Source organism: Mixophyes fleayi, chromosome 8 (genome assembly GCF_038048845.1).
Source record: "Mixophyes fleayi isolate aMixFle1 chromosome 8, aMixFle1.hap1, whole genome shotgun sequence".
Lineage (NCBI taxonomy): Eukaryota > Metazoa > Chordata > Amphibia > Anura > Limnodynastidae > Mixophyes > Mixophyes fleayi.
Window position 1 is genome coordinate 28,098,641 of NC_134409.1, and position 22,341 is coordinate 28,120,981.

General features: G+C 39.6%; 2 protein-coding genes across 11 annotated transcripts in view; one reads left to right on the top strand and one right to left on the bottom strand.

Moving 5' to 3' along the window:
- The window catches only part of RALGPS2 (Ral GEF with PH domain and SH3 binding motif 2), a 136,029-nt gene that overhangs the window by 63,957 nt on the left and 49,731 nt on the right, over window positions 1-22,341 (top strand). The window lies entirely within an intron of this gene.
- Window positions 1,667-21,265, bottom strand: ANGPTL1 (angiopoietin like 1). 3 transcript variants are annotated; one of them, XM_075182238.1, is made up of 5 exons: window positions 21,170-21,265; window positions 14,744-15,601; window positions 4,165-4,358; window positions 3,104-3,374; window positions 1,667-2,482 (listed from the first exon to the last, which is right to left on the bottom strand). In XM_075182238.1, exons 2-5 carry the CDS (start codon window positions 15,567-15,569, stop codon window positions 2,295-2,297), a joined length of 1,479 nt encoding a protein of 492 aa, XP_075038339.1. In that variant the 5' UTR covers window positions 15,570-15,601; window positions 21,170-21,265; the 3' UTR covers window positions 1,667-2,294. The 3 variants fall into 3 exon arrangements, with proteins under 3 accessions (XP_075038339.1, XP_075038338.1, XP_075038337.1); XM_075182237.1 differs by lacking the exon at window positions 21,170-21,265 and adding an exon at window positions 20,142-20,997; XM_075182236.1 differs by lacking the exon at window positions 21,170-21,265 and adding an exon at window positions 17,495-17,570.

The following is a 22,341-nucleotide window of genomic DNA, read 5'->3' on the forward strand; positions in this document are numbered from 1 at the left end:
GCTTATGCATGGTTTATCTGCACATAGCAGGCAGCATCAGTGCGGAGTTCCAGTGACATAAGTGCTGATACACTCGAGGACCATTCACTAGAAGCTTTACCCTCCTCACTACCATCTGCTTAACAAGTCATGTTCTAAGTCACATACCTCGGTGATATAAACGAGTGAAGGCACTGAAACAGAACATGGTGTAAGAGTGGTAATCGTGCAACCAAACATAGCCATCAATTCATAGCGGACATACTGCCTGCCAGACCCTCGAAGGGAATGGAATACAGTGGTTCTAGTTTCTATTCAGTATGCAATCTATACTTTATATACATATACATCATATATAGCCATTCACTCTGCAATATTGCTGCAGATACTGTACTATTGGCGTGGTATTGCTTCATGTGTGATATAACCTGAAAATTACTGCAGAGCCAGATGGACCCATTGAAATCTATTTTTTATCAGGGCTGCTTGTAAATGGGGTCAGTGGATGGTCGCAGACGTCCTCTATCTACCAGTACATCGTTATCTTTTCACCTCACTAATAGTCCCTAATAACATCTGAGATGATTTAGTCCAGAGCAGCAGAATAACCCAGGTTTAGTCCGGTTTGGTCACTTATATGGGTCAGATTGGACCCAGCAGCATGATCGAACCATGTGCAGCCAACTTTACAAAATGCAGTATAAAGATCTGTGGATGTTCATATAATGACATAGCCTGTGCTGCCTGCATATAAAACAGATTTTGCGATTGTGAGCTTTTTGTTGTATATAAGAAAATTTATCCGGTGTCTAAGGCTCAGTCCATGCAAGCAACAGTACCCTATGACTGGATGCTTGTGACTACAGGGCACTATTATAGCTACTTGTCTAAGCTTCTGTAATTACCAGTCCCATAGGGATGGCTACTGACTGTTTCATTGTCTTTTCAACAGTTAGATTCAGTGGCCTGGTGTAGACCAACTGTGCTGTGGAATGTGTGTTTAGCTGTATGTTATGTAGGGAAAGAAATATTCCAATGTTGCACTGAAATGCCATGATAGACTAAATGGGTACACTTCTGAAAACTGTTCCACAGTTAACTTTGCAGGAAGTGTGGTGTTGCCCATTGCAACTATTCCTATGGTTATATTTCTAGTATTGTTTAGAAAGTGATTGCAAACATCTGGTGGCTACGGGCAACACCATGTGCTCAAATCATTCATAAGGCATTTAATTCAAGGAGACTAAAGTTTTTTCCATAGGGTGCTTTTGTAACTTCCTCACATCAAAGCAATTAAAATGTGCATTGTTAAATTGGGTTAATTATCTAAATGTTCCCTTATGGCACCTTCACTTTCCTTACTCTATGGTGATGAAGCCCCTCAGAGATGGTCGGGATTCTTAATACTTTTTTTTTTTTTTTTTTTTTTAATAAAGATTAACTGGTAGCATATGTCATGTGTGGTAACATCCGTTCCAAGTTCCTGTCTAAGGCAGTGTTCCATTCAATAACAAAATATAGTTTACAACTGGCTAAGATCCATATTACATGTTACAGCACCATATAAATAGACTTAAATGGCCAGGGAAACCTCATATTTGCTAAATGTGAGGGCATGTATGATTAAAGAGGGGTTGTCCAACATCCCCATTTAAATAATGCTAAAAATGAAACCACAATGCATAAATGTAAGCAAGCAAGATAAATTATATATTACATACATTTTAACTTATGCACGTTTTTTTGTTTTTCTTTGTTTTTTTTGTTTTAAGTTCGTCATTTCTAATACATTGCTGTCCAAATTCATGAGACATGTCCTGGTTAGTCCCGCAGGACATTCCTGGTATAATCACAGATTTATCAGAAAGACTGTCAGCAATGTGGTATATTACTATCTGTACATTGAGTATTACATTTTCCATCCGATATTCAAACGCTTTTCTCCTTCCTGGTGTTTTCTGTATTGTGTACGTTAAACAGATAGGTTATACACCTAAACTCCCTTATTGCATTATTGGTCATTCAGAGTTGCGTTTACTCATGGATCATTACTGTTGGCATATTTAAAGCCATGTCTTATCTGTTATTACATAAGTCCCATAAAATATTTAGCACAAATACATATATTTTCTTATTTCATAGTAACCTTTAAGTGGAGGGATGTCCAGCGTTCCTCTAGTTGACATTCTTGTTAACGGCTGTATATCTGATGAAGCCGAACACAACTTCATAAAAAATACCATAAAATGTAAGTCTTCATATCCGCAACAGTACAATAATATTCTGCTTACTTTGCGTCATTGTCTTTGTGAGCTTCAGTCAATTGGTCTTATCAACATCTGCACCTTTTTTAGGGAATAGGAGCCACCCCTGTACTCCGCCCAGTAGATACCATCTTGGTGCTTGCTGCGGTACGCACCTCCTCTGTACCATACACCGTTAAGGTTGGCATGTGCACAGGCATTGTACCACCATCCTCCTTTATGGAAATGAGCACAGTTACCTGGAAACAAAGGATATGTTGCTTTAGTGAATATATCTCCAATGCCCATTAGGAGCGATGTTAGATGTGCTAGTCCAAACCCTCTAGTCAGTTATGTCATTGCACAATAATGCAGACTAACGGTGATATTTTGAATAGGGTTTTCAGAGGCTATGGAAACCTACTAGTGACCGGTCATTGTACCCAATCCTCATCTGCCGCATTTGACCTGCACCTGGCTCAGCTGTTAATGGACTATACATTTTTAAACCTGGCTCAAACTGAACCCCTTTGTGAAGTCCTTCTTTAAGCCCCCCTATCGGTAGATTTGGACAATCCTGGACTCTCGTCCCGTGACTTTCCCCACCCACCATTTTTATTATCCCCCCATGTGGGCTTTGTGTACACCCCACTCATCACTTTATTTCAGTGTGTAAATATAAGACAATGAGTAAACAAAAAACAAATAGTTTCCTAAGTTCATGCTCCCTCTTATAACATCAGGAATAAACCACCTACATCCCACCAATTCATCCACAAATGTAACTATGAATCCCTCCAGCCATTTGCTGCCATGCTTAGTTTGTTATTAAGGAGTAGACTATAAGAATGTATGTGGTGTCCTAGAGATTTAAGCCTCACCCGAATACATATCTCTGTCTTTGTCCAATGTGGTGAACTGTTTGCCGTTGTGCCAGACCATGGAGTCTCCAGCGTTCCCCTGATACGTCCCCAGCCGCAGCCTGTAGTGATCAGTGTCTGGCTCCAGTCGGAAGCTGCTGTATTCTGCATAGACCTTCTTGTTGTTCCAGTCTTCCAGTTCTATCAGCAGCTTATAGTTATCTTGGTTTGTTAGCTTATAAATGTTCTCCAGACCCAGCCAGTACTCTGAATCTATGTTTCCAAAGCCTTTCTATATAGAGAGAAAGTTTAGTGAGCACAATGCATCTCCTGGTTGTCAAAGCCTGTAACTAGCATTTCCATCAGCAATATAGAGGGTCGTCACTCGCGCGCACACTCACACATTCGCACACACACACTCGCACATTCACACACATTTAGATTTTCCTGACCATATAATAATTGTATCCAAGTCACAGAATGCTCATATATGGGCTCATCTCTTACAGTAGACAATGACTGACCTCTTACCTCTCCTCCTGCTGCCGTCACCTGAGCTCTTGTTGATATAGCAGGACTAACGGAGTCCAGCGATGCAGCTTACAGCAAGTCACAATGACATGACAGAGGCTACATCCCTGGACTCGGGAGCTGCTTTACGAACTGAGCGCCGGGGAAGGTATCAGGTGGTGCTTGACCCTGGTAAAAGGTTAATAAAGCACCATTACTGTAGAACTGCTGTTTTATACACGTTTTATAAAATAAAAACCAGGAATGTTATAGTTTGGTACCAGCCACCTTATGAGCGGCCCCATCAACAAACTCTGTATATCTCATGACACGTGTTTTATCCCCACATATGTAAAGTAGCATTCTCTCACTAACGCATTTTAGAAGTAGGTGAAAATGTAAATAAACCTCTATAGTTGGACATATATTTTAATGTTACAAATATATAATGGAATGGGGTCCTCCGCAAAATAATTTGAAATCATGAGAATGCAGGCTGGTTTCAGAGAAGCGTAATCACGTTTTGGAATGTTGCCAATAGGATAGTAACATGTGGAGTAAGTAGTACTCACCTTATACGTTTCCCAGTTCCTGAAAAAGTTGGCTGAGCCGTCTATCCTTCGCTGTATGACTGCCCAACCACCGGGGTCCAAATTATTCTCGCACCATAGTTGCATGTGACTATTAGCGTTGTTTGGTTTTATCAAGTAAATACCACTACTGGAAAATCCAGATTCTCTGGCATGCTTGCAGTCTCTGAAAGGACCTGTTGAGTAAAAATTTGATTTAAAAGATTTGATTTATATACAAGAGCACAATAAATGGTCTCAAATATGCTGTACACCTAAAAGCTGCAGTAGGAATTTAAATAAAGTAAACATTGTATTTATTTATTTTTTTTGTATGTCATGTCCTCTAGATCACTATTGTGCTCTGGTCAGTTAATTTAAGGTTATACAGGGTGAAGGGAATGCCCTCATTGGTTTTGGGTATTGTGCCCTGTGCGTGCTAGACAACCTTCATACAGCATTATGAACTTTATCCCCAAATATCCAACATCTCAGAAAAGGTCCTGAAACATTTGCACATAAAATTATAGATACCGTTTTGTGGGGCATTGCCATTGCATTAAAGAAAGTGGTACCTGATCTTACAATGTAATTAGGTGGTTCAAAAACTTGCATATATAAATTTTGACTACAAGAGGTATTTAATAACTGGAGAAGGTGCGCGTTTTTAATGCTGACAATTGTACATTACGCCATTCAACGTCACCTTTTCTAGCGCATAGATGACCAACTTTGTAACCACTACTTATCATTCACCCCTATTAAAATGGCAGGTGTGAGCAGAAATGCAAAGCATGGTGCATATACTTATTTCACTGCTTCATCGCTCTTAAAGGGGTGGTTTGAAGCTCTGAAGGGGAACGTTAGGCATTTAAAGGTAGAGAGAATAGTGTGAAATGTCTGAGATCATTGAGATTGGAGTTGATACAACAGCTTGGGATGACAGTAGTTGGCTTTTAAATGAAACATACTTTTTATTGGGAGCCAGCTAAGAGATTGAAATAAATAAAAGAGAGAGAATGATGGGGTATAAACTTTTGCGTTTTGAATAGTCTGAACAGTGGTGAGACTAGAAAGGTGATGCCAGCAAATAGGAGCTTTCTGTAATACAGGAAAGTACAAGAGCTGTGACCCGACTGTTTTCAGAGGTTGCTGTAAATTACGGCCCTATATGGGAGCAGCATCAGGCAACTAATTACCATAGATAGAAACAAACTTTTAAGTTCTTTCACTTAAACCCTGCCCTCATAAAAACAAACAAAATACCAGCCTTGTAGTAGCACAATATAATAGTGTAGAATGCTGATATTACAGTATTAGTCAGGTGTATTGGGAGAGGAAGGCTGAACCAGCTGTCACATGGTGCAATCACTGACAACCACGCTGCCTGTATCTGCAGATGATGGGTGAGGAATGGTCATAAAACATGTTGGGTGGGAGCTGCCCTTCCAGAACTGCTGCTGTATCTTCCCACAGCCCAGGTTTGTCCCAAACTGGCATGGATTAAATGTGTTCTATCTTATAATGTGTTTTCCCTGCTAACAAAATGAACACACTGTTTTAGTTGCTGTATAGTGGGCATAGCTTAAAGTTGATGTGGCGGAAGCTAAAATGTTTAATCCATTGTGTATTCCTGTGCTTGTTGTGCTCACAGAGTGACTTTGTTCTCATTTTAATGGTGCATGGTATAACAGAGACTTTTGTTTGTTGGTGAGAAATTGTGATCTTTGTCAAGCATACTTTCCATGAGGCCCCTCAGGATCCCCGGGATGATTTTCTGAATATTGACGTGGCATGTGCTTCATTCCTCTGAATAAAGCTTATATTTCTTTCTTCTATTTTTATGTCCTGCCTGCTAGTGGAAAGGTTACATTATTTGTGGGTTTTAAATGACAAATAAAACATATCCCTGTTTTAAAGTGAGGAATTCTTCCCTGGGGGCCAATAGTGCTAATCTTGAAGATATTTTATATAATTTTTTTTTAAATTTTTTTTTTTGCTTCCTTCTAAAGATTAATTGTTATATGGAAAATAAAATAGAACATGTTTAGGAATGCTGTATAAACCATTCACTGAAGGTTGAAAAAATGTCAGGAGATCATAATTCATATTTGTTTTCTTAATGCAATATTATGTGACTGGCAGCATCTGTTGGAGATTAGCCGCCACTAGATCAGTGTAACAATTTTAATCTTATGTAGCGGTGTTCTGTGGAGAGAAATGACATAAGAGTTTGGCTGTCTACACTGTAGCAGCTACACACATGGCAAATAAACCAATATGAGATGATTTCTGCTATATGACTGTAGACTTTTTTTTCTTTAATCCGTTTTTTTTTATTGTTCCAAATTTGCATTCCATATGCTTTTGATTTTGGCCAGGGCTATCTAAAATGTAAACTTGTGCCATGTAAAAAAGCGAAAGGAATATATTTATAGAACTGAATGTGCAGTTTCTGATTTATGAAAGGGGAAGATGGAAGAGGTGTGTTTGTTTGTTTGTTTTTAAATATAGTTTTTCAAAATAGGTGTTTATGAATTTTAAAGTAATTACATGTTCATCCACCAGCTGTGCAGTATGTAATAACTTATAGCATTAATTAGTAGCCCTTTGCAGCTGGGAAGATATCCGTACTATTACATAGACCTGTTATTACCTGGTGTGACATAAGATTCTTCATATGTAGCCATTGTGATATTGTTAAGGTGTAATAAACAAAGTAGATATAAATGTTGCTACTACTGATCTATTGCTGATCAATCTGTGTTTTTGATTTGTCTCAGTAACTAGATCCATGTTGAGTGTTTTGCACATAGTCAAACAGGATTCCTGGCCACTGACTGCTGTGACGTGGCGTGTGATATTACAGGAAACTATTTCTGTTCCTCAAGTCATAGTCGCTGAAGAAACCATAAAGGAGTGTAACCCAACCTTCTTCCAGTCTTCTGCCACTAATAGATGCATGCTAGCTAGATCTAATAGGAATGGCTATGACTATAGAATTGTTTTTTTATGTCTCCCATGCATCTTCCTGGGCCTGCTGCTTGTTGTGGAATGTCACATGACTGCCCCCCATAAAAATATCACCTGATTATATCGGCTTTTAACAGTCATTTGCAATTTGTTTGTTTGACCCTAAGAATACTCCTTGGCTGAGGTCCATTTATGAAGGTGAGCATGGGGGAGCACATCCATCATTAGCAGGATGATAGTGACACAACAGAACGTGATTTTATAAACGCATATTCTGTGGGATGGGATTTTCAAAAAATTAATACAATAAAGGTGTGTGTGTGAGGGCGAGTTAGGTGGGGGGGAGGGGCTTGTGTGTGTGCAAGGTAGGTGGGGTGGAGGGGTGTGTGCGAGGTAGGTTGGATGGAGGGGTGTGTGTGGCGAGGTAGATGGGGGGGGGGAGGGGTGTGAGGGTGAGGTAGGCGGGGGGATAGGGGTGTGTGGGTGAGGTAGGCGGGGGGTAGGGGCGTTTGTGTGAGGGCGGGGGAGGGGTGTGTGTGAGGGCGAGGTAGGTGGGGGGGGCGGTGTGAGGGCGTGGTAGGAGGAGGGGAGGGGACAGAAATGTACACTGTACCGTTCTATATTATATAGGCCTAAATATAAGATCTGAATTTCCGTCTTTTATTCTACATCTTGTTGGTTTTACAAACAAATGATCTGCTTTATAGCACAAGGAATTTAATTCCCCTGGGGTTATGCACAACCATAAATGGTCACAGGGAAATCATCATTTAAATGTTGTAAATCCCTGTGCTTTCTATATTTAGTGCATAGTTTCCCCAACTAACTTTCATTCTACGTTCGCTATAAGTAGCATCTGATTGATGGTGTTGAAGATACTGTTTCTCCAGCTATCATACCCTGTGTCTTCACTTGTATATGTGCTACCTTCTCTATTTCACTTGCAATAAAACAAGTGTTCCCAAGCAGAGATACATTATTTTCTTCATGTAGTTATATGGATTGACAAAATGACATTGGTTATATAACATTTAACCTGTTTATAAGATGTAGAAGGGCTAGAAAAAATGACTGGTATAGTGTCCTCTCAAATAAACCAAGTTCTGTTGCAGGTATATATGCTATGGCAACACAAGCTATAGAAATACAAAATAAACCTGTCTAAGACATTAATGAAAGGAAGATGTTTAAAGTTTTAAAGCTATTTACCTATAGATGGCAAAGAAATAGTGGCCCAATACGAAGACGATCAAGAGAAATCTGACCTTTCAACATTGGTCACAAAGGAGAAAGTATTGCGCACTGATAGATTGTACTTGTTTATCTCAGGCACTAGTGACAATATGTGATAAAGATGGATAAATCCAATGGCATACCTGATACACTTCATGGACCACACGGCTGGCCCTCTACCCTTCCATCATTACAAAGTGCTGCCCATTATCCTGAATCTCCATAATAAGTTAAAACAATGCATTTAATCAGAGACGTCTATCTCTAACATATTTTAAACAAACGTTGCACACTATAACAAACCTTTCTGACAATCAAACAGGAAGAAGCTGGGGTGCCGCATGTGACCCTAGGGGTGTCAATTGCCCATCACTGGCATACACCCTTGTGTTCTAAAGGAAAGGAGTAGGATTTATTAATAGACCACTATCTCTTGTATATGGACTCCCTCGTATCCGATCAGAACCATATGACTGGCATAAGGCAGATGTATCAATATTTATAAAAGGATAACAATCTGAGCCAGGAAAGTGTTGGTAACGCACACATCTTAAAGGTAGTTTTTATGACTAAACTGGTTCTAGATAACGCAGTGGACAGGTGGTATACTTGGATTTGCACATAATATGAGAATGCTATGACTATGGGAAGATGTATATACCAAGGATAGATGACTGGTTTATTTATAGAAACAGAGGGTTATTATGAATGGAGCATTTTCAGACTAGGTTACAGTTATAAGTGGGTTAATACATGGATCAAAACTAATGAGCTGGTTTACAAAGTTTACTGTCCTAATTCAGACAAATTAGAAATATTGGTAGAAAAATGATAAATGTTAGGTTATGCAGTTAGGCCATAGTTATGCCACTAACACTTTCAGTGAGGTACAGTTGAGGGGGAGGGACGGGTGATCTGAGATTGAGTTAGGAGTGCGATTAGATAATAAACTAAGTAACAGTACTCAATGTCGGGCATAAAATTTATAATGGGATGTACAAAAGGGGATAGATGCATGGTATCGGTCACTTTCCAAATATGGGGTACAGCTTTGAACACTTGCCTATGAGCGGACATTGCAGAGCTTAAGAGGGTTGGAAACCAGACAACCTTATTAAGTGAATGTAGGGCATTCTTGACATTGGGTCCAAAAGATGACTTTCAGATGGTGGAATTATCATATTTAGACAGAACTTTAATTGACCTCAGATCTTTTCAAATAAGCTTTTCATGTCTACAATTAATGCGAAATGCCTTTTTCCTTGCTATGGCCACACACAGTGTAGTAATGGTTGTCTATGCCACACATGAAAAGGTTACACAAGACAGCAGCGGGCTAAATAATATACCCTACATATATCCCATTTCTAGTTTTCTTACATGCGCAGAATTTATTGCTACATGCAAACAGCCTCATCACAAATATTTTATGGGGCGTAATATGACCTTAGAGATGGAAGCACCTATACACTTTTACACCCATCCCTTTAAATATAGACATACACTCCTCTTCACAATCAAATTGCACAAGTGCTGGATTCCTGTGTCCAGGAACATTTGCAATTCCTGATTTTAGTCGCATCTATTTGTAACAGGATAGAGCCCTGACACAAAGCATATCACGGATATTCTTCACAATGCCTTCATTTTTTTTATTTTATTCCACTGATACATAACAGCTGTATATACAGTGGTAGTGTGGAGGAAGAGATGCTAGTGGAGCCAGCAAAATAAATTGTGTAAAGCTTTTTGTGTTTTAAATCTCTACATATGTGAATAAAATTGGGTATAATGCGATTAGTGGGGTGGCTCATACCGCAGCCTGTGAGACTGCAGTCCAACTCTCTGCGCGTAGGAGCCACAGCAAGTCATTGCGAATCAAGTATTTCTAGTCACTTTGCCAAATGCCTGGTCTCAAGCCAGCAGGAGCAGCGGCTATTTCTATGGATGTACGTTGTTCAGTTGTAACAATTATGTGGTTATTTCCTGATTGCTGGGCATCGAGAGGGTGGGGGGCGGGTGGGGAAGGGGGAGATGATGCTAAATTTAGTCATCCTTCAATCCTGTTCCCTCCTTTGTACAATCTGGTTCACTTCAATCAGATTGTGATGCATGTAATACTTTTTTTCTTTTGTGTTCCACTCTGTTCCCATGTCTGATAAAGAAGATGTACGTTCACATCTGGCTGTAATTTGCGTGACATATTGTTAAACTGCTGCAGCTTGAAATTGCATCATGCTAAACTACGGCTTCCTTTTAGGAAGCTTCCGCGTCCAATTTTTTTCATAACAAAGCCATGCTCTGCTCCTGACATGGAGGCCACTTAATCCCCCAGAATGTGACTTAGCTGGAGAGGATCTGACGTGGAACTTTTCAGACACGTACGCTTTTTCCTTACTGTTCTCTGTGGTTCTAAAGTAATGTGACATTGCTGCATTGTTGTTTCTGCAATAGTGTCTTGGAAATAGAAGTAAATATTCTGACCAGTCTGTGTACTTGTTCCCTAAACACAGAGTTATTTTGCCAGTAAGACTGATTTAATGTATGGTAGAATTCTATATACTTGTTCAAGTATATTGTTGACGTGGTTTCAGAATACTGCTATCCATATTTCGTAGGATGATTCTGCATGGAGTTTACATTGATCTAGTTTGGCGGGAGCGTTTGGCTGCAGAAACGTGAGCGTTTTCACAAAAGGTGATGAGTGACAAGTGGTTGTGTTCCCTCAACTCAAACTAAACTTATTGCATGCTATGAATATTTTTATATTTTTTGCAAAGTTTATGCTGTATTAATCTGGGAATACTTTCCTACCACAGTCTCCTGCTACATATGCGTGACCAAAGAACAAATATTAGTTGCAGTATATATGTAGCATGAAAATAACAAAATTCAAGATTTACTTCTTAAAGCTGCAATTCCACAGCCTCAGTTTAAAAATCAGTCTTCTACCCAGAAACTTTTGCCAGCCGTGTGGCATTAAGAAGCAGCCTGGAGAAGGTGGTTGGAGTGCTTTGTAATAATAATGAAAAATGTTTGAAGTTATTGCCCACACCTGCCAGGACTGGTCAGACTGGTGGTCAGTGGTCTTGGCGCACACTGCTGGCTGTAGTACTCATAGTGCCTGTTTTATAATAGGACTCTGCTGGGCTCCAAGAGCCGGGTGGCAAGTAAATAGAAATAGGAAATAGATGCTGTGGAGAACACATAACATATGAACCTAATGGACATTATTTCTAGCATGTCCTCCTATAAGGCTGGGTACACACTATACAACATTTCTTCCGATGTGATATCCTTAACGATTTTACCAACGATTTAAGAAAGCAAGCGCATTTTACAAGATTTACCTTCAGATCTGTGCTCTTCATCTGTCACAACTATCGGCTGAAAAGATTGTGACTCTGCACACTCTATAGAGATCTATGGACGCTGCCGGTCATGAGTGCGTACACACTGCAGGATTAGAGACATTTATTCATTGTTGAAGGACATTTTTAGTCTGGTTTAAAAATGAAACGATATGATGTGCTTGGGAACGATAATCAGTCATTGTTGCAGTGTATGCACTAATGCAATATCGGGCCGAACGGTCGTTTATCGTTTAATTGGCACGATAGTCAGCTGAAAACACTGTAGTGTGTACCATGCCTAACTCCTCTATTAATAATAATTAATAATAATATTCCATATTTATATGGTACCACAAGATTTCTCTCCAGTGATCTGCGGGGAGATGGGGAATATCTCTCTCCAGTGATCTGCGGGGAGATGGGGAATATCTCTCTCCAGTGATCTGCGGGGAGATGGGGAATAATACTCTCCAGTGATCTGCGGGGAGATGGGGAATAATACTCTCCAGTGATCTGCGGGGAGATGGGGAATAATACTCTCCAGTGATCTGCGGGGAGATGGGGAATGGGTCCCAAGACCTTCTTTCCTCTGTCCTAGGTCCCTGGCTGACTCTCTACACAGGTTCTGAATCTCTTATACCAGTCTTTTGTTGAGCAACATGTCTGCTATGTCTCCTCTGGGTCCTAGTGCCAGGTTACACATTCAGTCACTAGGAGGTGTGAACATCAACACCAGGGGGGTGTTACAAATAAATAGAAGCATGAGGAGTAGGAAAAAAGTCACAAATGTATCGTCTTACAGTAAAACAAAGTAATTTTGTTTAAAAATAAACAGGGGATTGCAGCTTTAGTGAGTATTTATATTAGAACACAATTTTTAAAGACTACTGAAGAAACAATCATACAATACAGACTGTGTGACTTCCAAATTAACAAAACCAAAAACTTTAAAGAATGTTAGTGAATTCACCTATATTAGATGGCTAAAACTACTTGCAAAGTTACCCTGTGCAACATTAATGTAGCACTGAAGGGATCTGTCACCTAGAGGACAAGGGACCATGACCTTTCCTTACAGATGCATGCACATCATGACTTGTGTGTTAGAAAACACTTTCCATAAAGATTAGTTCTACATCAGGAAAGGATATTTTGTAAATGCTTTGCACAGTAGAGAAACCGTAAAGAAGCCATTTCCTGTTGTACTAAGTAAGGTTCATCTTTCTAAGTTTATTTATGTTGGAGTTGATATAGCTTGAAATGTGACCCCAGCTCCTGATTCAAACAATGTCAAAGTTGCATATTTTTCCATGGTCGCCTGACAGTGGTGTAAAATATGATTCATTGCTCCCTTTTTATACGCTGTTTTCTAGGTTATTTTGTGGGGTTTTTTTGCAAAGTGCTGGTAAAAAGGTGTTTACTGAATACATTGTAGTGGATGTGTGTGTTTATAAAGTGGACATTCCTTGACACCACAGCAGCTGTTCGTCATGTGTTTCATCAACAGCTGGAGTGCCCCAGGTTGCCCATCACCGTTCATTCATTCCTACTACCTATCTGCACATGAAAAGAAATGAGCTAATTCCTTCAGTTTCTGTCACAAACAGTTAGAGCACAGCAGTTTTTGTAAAGATGTCAGTTTGTGATGTAAAGAGATAAAACAAATCATACTACAGAATGTAAACCTGTATAATTAGACATTTTTCATAATTGGGTTTGTAAATCCCCATCTGCTACTTTTACTAGATTCCTCAAACTTTGCTCTTTCTTCCTGCTGTCTGTCCTTTTGTGAATTTCATATCGTCAGCCAAACAATTATTTGTTGCCCTTGGTTATGGCACAAATGTTTCTGTGAATAGAATTCTATCTAATGCACAGTGATCTGTATGCAATAAGAGCTCTTCCTGGCTGATTTAAAGGACATGCTCAAAGCACAGAAAGAAGGTAAATCACTATATGTGGTATGTAATAAGTTGATGGACATGTACAAACTAATAAACAAACATTATATGTCTTTTTCACCTTATCGCACTGATTGCACCATAAAAGACCGTTGGGTCCAATATTGCATTAGTGTGTACAACAAAGATCATGTTTTATCATTCCAAAGCACATTGTATAGTTTGATTTTATAAGCGGACTAAAAATCTCTATGAACGATGGGCAATTTCTGAAGTGTGTAAGCACTCACAAACAGCGGTGTAGGCAAATCTCCATGGAGTTTAGATTCACAATATTTTCAACAGATGGTTATGACAGATGAAGAGCACAGATTTGAAGGTAAATCATGTAAGTGTCGTACGCATGAATGGGCATTCTGATCGGGACATTCAGTCGGTAAGATCATTAAAGATATCGAAGACATAGCTTAAGTCCACCTTTCATCCTGAACTGTTAAAAATTCAGCAGATATTATATAATTTGCACAAGAACCAACAGTGGATGGAGGTGGTAAAGCAAGTATTTCTGGTACAAATCCTTGCTATGATATAATCGATTTATGTTAATGAGTGAATTTGCTGTTACTTTAGTTAAAATAATTACTTTGAATACGACAGCTTAGTAAAGTAACTTGTGATCATTTGAAATGACACTTGCATCTGAAATTGCTTGTTGAATACTCAGAACCACACTGTTACTGCCATTTGACAGACAGTTTTAAATAATGGCTTTTCCTTAGCAACATATTTAACCATGGAAACAAACAGTGCAGTACACAGTGGTATTTCAAGTATCTGGAGTTCTTCCAGTAAATTGTGGTACCCAGCATAATAAATTCAATTAAGCATTACCATTTGTGAGTGGATTGAGGCATTCGTGGTGAATATATACAGTATGTATTTTTGGAGCAGCTCTTGTGGTGAAATGTCTTGCGCTGGTACATGTTATAACCAACCACAATGTTCCCCATACCACAAGACTACTTTGGAAATTAGTGTGCGTGTAGGTGGATGTCTGTGGAATGTTTAGACTACAGTGCCAATAAAAGAGCACTATGCTTTTACGATGAAAATACACCTTACCTTCATTGATCACTGTCACGGGAGGGACGCGAAACGGGCTGATTGTTGGTGCTGGAACTTGTGGTGGCTGTCGACTATCCCTGGTCCTTGGGTATCCTGTATCCCTCTGGATCTCGTTACCACCTGGTAATCCAGGTGTGTACTGCTGACTGTTCGGGTCATGCTGAGGGACCACCTGCACTAAAGGTGGTGATCCGTGGCTGGTTCTCCTGGAGAAAACTCTCATGCACTGTTCTTCTAGCAATGAAATAATGGCTGACTGGTTATTGACCAGATCTATGAGCGAGGCATATTTTGCTTCTAGATCCTTGTAGCGCGTGGCTGCTCTAAGCATCTCTGCCGTTACATTAAGGATCTTGTTCTCCAGTTGAGAGACTTCAAGGGAATTATCTCTCTTGCGGATTATCTCATGTAGGAGCTGCATGTAAAGCTGTGTCACGCGGGAGTTCATGTTGCGGCTCTCTTTCCTCAGTAACTTCACCTCACTAACAATATTCCCATCAACATCTACCACCACTTGTAAGATCTCCATCTCTCTCCTCTGCTTAGCTAAAGCGTCTTTAAGGTTCTCCAAGTCCATCCTGGTCACCTGGTCTTTATTTGACCCAGGTCCTTTGGAGCTGACACATATTGGCCCAGTGATTTTCTGCTGGGGCACCATGAACGTATAGCCACACCTTTTGCCATCACCAGCATCTGCGGTATCCGTGGAACGGGTGAGTCTTTTGGAAGTTTCTTTCCTGCCCTCTGATTCACTTTTTGCACAGTGCCCCGCAGGTACCAAGAATATTAGCAATACCCCTAAGGTCCAGAAGGTGATGTCCATCTTACCTAGGGGGGAAGCTGGTATCCAGGCAACTGAAACACAGAAGGTAACGTTAGATATTTTGGCTGCAGTAACCTACTTCTTGTTGTTGTGTAATGCTGGGCTTTTCTGCAGAATTCTTCCAAGTTACATTTATGAGCTGTTATTAAGTTTTATTACTTATAAAAACACAGGAGAATTTCAGGATTTCATTGCCTAAGCAGTTATGTATTTAAGGTTCATGCAACGTATTACACTTGCCTTGAATTCAACACACCACCTTTTGTCTCCGGTTGATCTGTCCTATCATTGGCTGAATGCTATGCTGGTTCGGTGGTGATTCCTTTCCAGAACACTATGTAGAAGTTTTAGCTCTTATTGATTTTAGTAGGGAACGCTTTTTTGTGTATTATGTACCAGATAGAGAAGTGAATGGGGGTTAGTTTCTTTATTACATGTGGGTAGTCTAATGCAAAAGTACAGTAGGTGTTTAGTAAAACTCACTTAAACAGGAAATGTTCTTACCTGGGTTTATGAATGGAAAGCTGTTTGAAAGTGTCTGACCCTTTGTTTACCCACAAAGCTACATAATGTTTTCAAAAACACAGAGCTAAGAATTCATCATTGGATTCTCAGCCGTAAGGATTTTTGTGAATATCCTCTTGGCAGTAAACAAAGGGTCCTCATTTTTTACGGCTGTAAACATCTGCGAGACTGGACCACAAATCAGTCTTATGAATACGTCTGAATCCTGTAGCACACGTTGCTTGTATTGTTTGGCCAGAGTTCTAACTGAGGACATGGGTGAGTGTTCTTCAACTTTATATGGGCCAAAACATTCTCCCAGATGAATTCTCTTGAGTATTAAGTCATTAATTCCAAGTTTATTATATAAACAGGCATGTGCTTTGCAGGTACATCAGACTTGGATAGGATATTGCTTTAATACATTTAGATTTTATTTTGCTGTTTATTTTCACTCTAACTAAGCTGCATTTTCTGGATTAGTTATAATGCTAGTTTAGTTTTTAGAGGTTTTTTTTTCCCCCTTTTATTCCCATGATCAGTGTCTGAAATTAAGAGCGGGTATGTCTGTTCTCAACCTGTGTTCTGCTCACATGTCTTATATATTCCCGATGCTCTTTTGTATCTTATTGCCAAATAGATCCCTTTTGCTGTGTAACTATATGTGAATAAGCAAATGAATCACTCACTCATGATGAAAGCAGCCATGTTTGGGCAGCACGGTGGCTAAGTGGTTAGCACTTCTGCCTTACAGCACTGGGGTCATGAGTTCAAATCCCGACCATGGCCTTATCTGTATGGCGTTTGTATGTTCTCCCTGTGTTTGTGTGGGTCTCCTCTGGGTGCTCCGGTTTCCTCCCACACTCCAAAAACATACTGGTAGGTTAATTGGCTGCTAACAAATTGACCCTAGTCTGTCTGTGTGTGTGTGTGTTAGGGAATTTAGACTGTGAGCTCCAATGGGGCAGGGACTGATGTGAGTGAGTCCTCTGTACAGCGCTGCGGAATTAGTGGCGCTGCATAAATAAATGATGATGATGGTTGGTTCTCTAGTTTACGAGCATTTCTGAATCTTAAGACAACCTATGTTGTCCAAACGTAGCGACCAAAGAAATGTGGCCAGTGATAGTCACCTGTTCTCAAGCAGGCATTGTTAGCAAGGGCAGCAGAAAGTGTTTCAAAACCAAACGTGTTCTTAATATAAAAGCCGTATTATTGCATGACCTCTGTTTTTATAGGACCAAGAAGTCCCATTAGTTATTGGGGATTTTACAAGCTACAAAAGCTTTTAGTTACAGCTGAACAACCAAACTATGCCTTCTCAGTCCTCTGTAAGGTAGCAAAACCTGTTCATTCAACATGCCAGGAGAGGCATTTTCCACCGTAAAGATTTAAAGTTCCTTGTTTAACTGACAGGATACCTATAATTATTTCAGCTTTTTGTTTCACATCTGCTCCAGAAACAATCCGCCTTTCTTCCATTTTCCTTTCGGAATATGTGAAAATCTGTAATATATGGGCATTTTTTGACATGTGAGTAATTTCCTGCCTCTTTTTGCACCACAAGCACACAATAAAACTGATTTATTTGCATCTCTCTTTTCACATGAACATTATAGGAGAGTTGGATTATAGTTCAGTCTCTTTGATCTGAACCCAACTCGGCATCTGTTTCCATTGTTATGTCCCCTGGCTGTCACGCATAGGACCTCACTACCCCCTGTTATCATAACATCTATACCCAGGTCCATTCCTGGATATAGAAAGTGCTGGGTAAGCATTAAACGTCTGACAATCCCTTTATGTTGTTAAATATTACTCTGAATGAGCTACTTAATCGCTCCCATATAGCATAAGCCAGTACCTTTATGTAGTTACTGTACAACAGCATAGCAGCATGTGTGTATTCGGTAGGAGAAGTCATTTGTAATCTTCCATACCTGTGTCACTTCATATAAATAATCCACTCACTAAGATTTAGTTTTTCCTATTTTTAGATTATATAAGGCATACATGCATATAGTATGTCCAATTTCTGTGTATATAGACATTATGGGGATGGTTCATAGTATTGTTGATATCCATTAAAGCATTAGTCTGTGTGCTAGTGCTTGTGGAAAAAAACATTAGACCTCAACCATATGTGTTAAATAGTTTGTAAAGTATTTTTTATACACTATAAATTCAAGGTATTTAAATGTACAATATGCATATGTCAAAATCCTAGTGTGACTGAGCAACCAACCGGCTATTTTGCTTTTATTAGTCTTTTGCTACATTTGAATTCATAATATACCTAGATCAATAACATGCTCTTGTTTTTTGTTTGTAAAATATGGGACACTTAATTATATCATAGGTGCTATATAGACCATATTGCATATTTACGCATGGTGCTCTAACACAGCAGCTTGTAGGTCGGGATCTCAGATGGTGTTTGGGCTTCCCTGGTTGTCAGATGTGATAAACCTTCTATTGGGAGCCAACTCTAGGAGTCCCAGAACACATTGACTTTTGGATCCAAGCTAAAAATAGGTTGGGCGCTACTGTTCTAACGTGCAAGCGTTTTAGTTGTCATACAAGGTTAATGGTGTCCTGTGAAACAATAATTGGTCTCGGGGACAAACGTTGGGGACCGATCTGTTAAAAAATGTGTCTAAACCATCAACCCTATATTAAAATATAGCATATTATTGTTTGTAATCTAACATCAAACACTTGGAAGCACATGTTTTCTAGTACAATTTTAAATAACGTGCTACCTAAACATTATACAAACCACTTGCCACCAGAGCATGGAAAGAAACACAATTTTTTTCATATTTTAAAGAAACCCGTCTGATTTTCTATGAGTGATGACAGGCCCACTTTTCACATGTTGTGTTAAGGGAATTTCTGAAAAGTATCAGGCTGCCTGTGATGGGCATAAAGAATTCATGCACAGAGTATCTGACAGGTGACAAAATAGAGGCTTCTCTTTATGGCTATCCGTAGCAGCAACAGAAGCACAGTGTTGTGTAAACCTATGGGGAATGCAAACCTTAATATGCACGCCAGAGTCGATGAATAAACAGATCATACCATTTCACGTAGACAGGACTGTGACATTATTTGTGCACATTTTTGGTAACTAGACCTACTATTAGCAAATATTTGCAAATGGCCCCTGTATTAATAAGATAGTTCTGCCATCTTTGTTCATTTCCCCGTATTTCAGATTTTGTGTAAAGTCACACAGTGATCACATGCAAGTTTGCTGTTCATTGTGGTTCTAGTCCCAAGACCAGAATAGAAATGGAAATAATGGGTCCAGGAGTTTTCACAACATATGTGATACAAACTAAGCGCACGTTTCTACCTCCTGCCATGTGAGCCAAGAAGTATTCACCAAATAATAGTTTGGCTTGTTAATGGATGGCTAGTGGTTAAATGTCCAGATGTAAAAATACTATAACTATATTTTGAAAGAAGTTGACAGAATGGCCATTTATAACAGATCCTGTGGCTCTCCAACTGTTGAACTACAAGTCACTGCAGACATGTTATACAGGGATTTGTAGTATCACAGCAGCTGGAGAGCCACAAGCTGCCTAAGACTAGCTGACTTTAGGACAATAGATAGAACACACATTTACTGACAAAGGAGCAGATTAATAGTTCTATAAGTGTCCAGTCGTGTAGAGATTGCACAAAGACCTATTGCCTCCTATTTTATAATGTAATATGCTCGTAGCACATGTATAGGCAATCTCTTAGCTTCTACAATAAATCATTGCTAAACATTGCTAAACAATTCACCTATTCTTTCTAAACCCAGACTGATTTAGTGAAGTACATGTAGGTGCCTTCTATCCAGCTGATTCAGTGGCCATTTCCTATAATTTTTCCTTCAGATTCTTTAAATAAGCCCTCTGCTGCTAGTGTATGTTCTTGCTGTCTGCGAACGGGTTAACAGTTTCCAGATGTGTCTGAATTAAATATCCAAGTTTTTTTCTTTCTCCAAGATACTCTTTTCTCCCTTTTTAAAAATCAAGTGTTAGAAAAACAGAAAACTTGTGCAAAACCAACCTTTTCGGGGCCAGCTGAGATCTGCTTTACCTCTGCACAATGTGGAGTTAGAGACCGGTTTATATCAGAATTCTTCAGCAGTCTGCTGCATCTTTCCCTTGTGTAACTCAGGGACTGCCGTAAAATGCAGTGTGTTCCAGTTGTCACTCTCATGCAGTCCTGAGAGAAAATACAAAGCACTTCATTGCCGCTGGATTGTTGGTGTTGGGAAGGGGGGAATGCTAAAGCTGTCACAGGCTTTGGTAGCTCAGCCAGCTGGCGTTCTTCAAGTCTTGAGCACATGCAGACGACAAGTTAAAACCCATTTTCAATGCTTTTTTTTTTTTTTTTTTAAATCCTTTTATTTAGTTCATCACTGGATTGTAAACTTGAATGTTCATCTTGTCTAAGGTGCTATGAGCCAAAGAACCTTTGAGCTCCTCCTTGGTATGGAGTTTTGGTCCATGGGAGAGTGTCTTGGCTGTTGATTGGCACATTAAAAGTTTGTTGCAAGGTTTTCTGTTAACCATGTCAGTTCCACCAGAAATTTGCAGCCTTTTTGTTTTCTTTTGTAGAACCTGGTTTTTCAACCAAAAGTGAACTATGCCTTAACAGATGGATGACTCCATGTATGCCTAGATCAATGTCCCCTTAGTTGCTTCAAAATTATGTGTGAAAAAAACAAAACGCTTTCCATCCTTCAATATGTTGACTTCAAGCTGTGTCTGTTATGTAGTCTAAAACTCCATGTATGTAGTTTCTTTATATTGTATTCAATGTTTTGCGGCACATCTTGCAACCATCCATTACTACTCGCGCAACAGAGCAAAGCACAATGTTCTCCTGAAAGCTTCCTCCGTGTCCCGTGGTCCTGCCGGCTCTCATTTCAAGGAGCTCGGCACATGTGGCTGTAGCTACAGCTGCGTTGCCTGAAACTAAATCCCTGAATGTTTGTTTATGTAGAGCTTTTCCTATATCATTCAGGTTTGCAGTGAGCACCATCACGTGCTGGTTGAAATATGTCTATTTAAAAGAAACAAATGACTTACCTCTGTCCCGTTCTCTTCTTTGCCAGAACTGTGTGTTGAGCGGAGTATGCTCTGCGTTATGTCCTTGTTTAGATAGGGAGGGATAGAAGCCTTATGTAATGTGCCTTCTCATTAAAGTCTATGTAACCTGAGATTCAGACCATGCTGGGGATCCTTTTGGCCTTTTTTCATCCGTTATTTTTTATAATTCTTTGTATAAATATAATAAGGATCTGTTAATCATTATAAAAGACTTGATAAATTACAGTTGTAATATAGCTGATTTATTTTCATAGTGGGCAGTAACTTGTCGTACAGTAGTTAAATGTTTTTTTGGCATGGGTTAATACCACAAATTTATGTACATATTTCCAAGTTATGTTCATAGTTATAATGGAGGAATTGTTGACTCTTAAAAACCTAAGCCACAACTACTTTTAATGTACCTCCTATGTGTGGTATTCACAATGTGTTAATGTTGTCATCTTTATTTCGTCAGTACGCAATAAATCAGGTCTAATATATTTAAACTGACAAAATAGTAGATTTATGATCTTGACTAATTCCTGGGAATACCTAAAACTTTAATACTCTTTCAATATCTTTTATATTTTTACAGTAGTCATTTCGTACTTTGGTTTTGACCATATTCTCTCTATGGTTTAAAGAAAATAGTATTGTGACCGTATGGTCTGTCTTCACCACCCGGTGTGTAGGGGGGGAGAAAAATGAAGGGATGTTTTTCCTGCACAGTTTCTTAGTTTCTTTCTCACTGTCAGTAACAAACTGTTACTTGACCATTCCTACTGGTGTCTCCTGCCACCAGACACTCGCCGACTGTAAATGCCAACTGTGCAATAGCTGTCGGAGAATCTCGCTGCCACCACTAAACTCCTTCACGGAGCCTAGAACCGCTTACTTCTGGGGTACCTAGTATAGCTGCTACAGTGCCTCTTTGCTGTGGGTTGGCTGGTAGCTCCTGACCAATTACTTATGGATCAGGACTGCTGGGTAGCGGGTAGAGCATTGACACCCTGACACTGGGTTCGACACAGGACAGCCGGGGTCAAACAGAGCTCTTTAAATACTGTTTCTGACACACATGTTTGAATGGTCTAAACCAGCCCCCTTTTCTACCTGGCACCACAAAGTCAGAGATATTATCATGCAATATGTCCTCTAAACTTGGATTT

Bases quoted from the DNA above. Each gene is read 5' to 3' on its own strand.
- ANGPTL1 (XM_075182236.1), bottom strand. From the start codon at position 17,555: ATGGAAGAAAGGCGGATTGTTTCTGGAGCAGATGTGAAACAAAAAGCT. The intron at 3,375-4,164 runs GTGAGTACTACT...CTCTCTATATAG, and splicing joins GGAACTGGGAAACGTATAAG to AAAGGCTTTGGAAACATAGA. The intron at 2,483-3,103 runs GTGAGGCTTAAA...CTTTGTTTCCAG, and splicing joins AGACAGAGATATGTATTCGG to GTAACTGTGCTCATTTCCAT.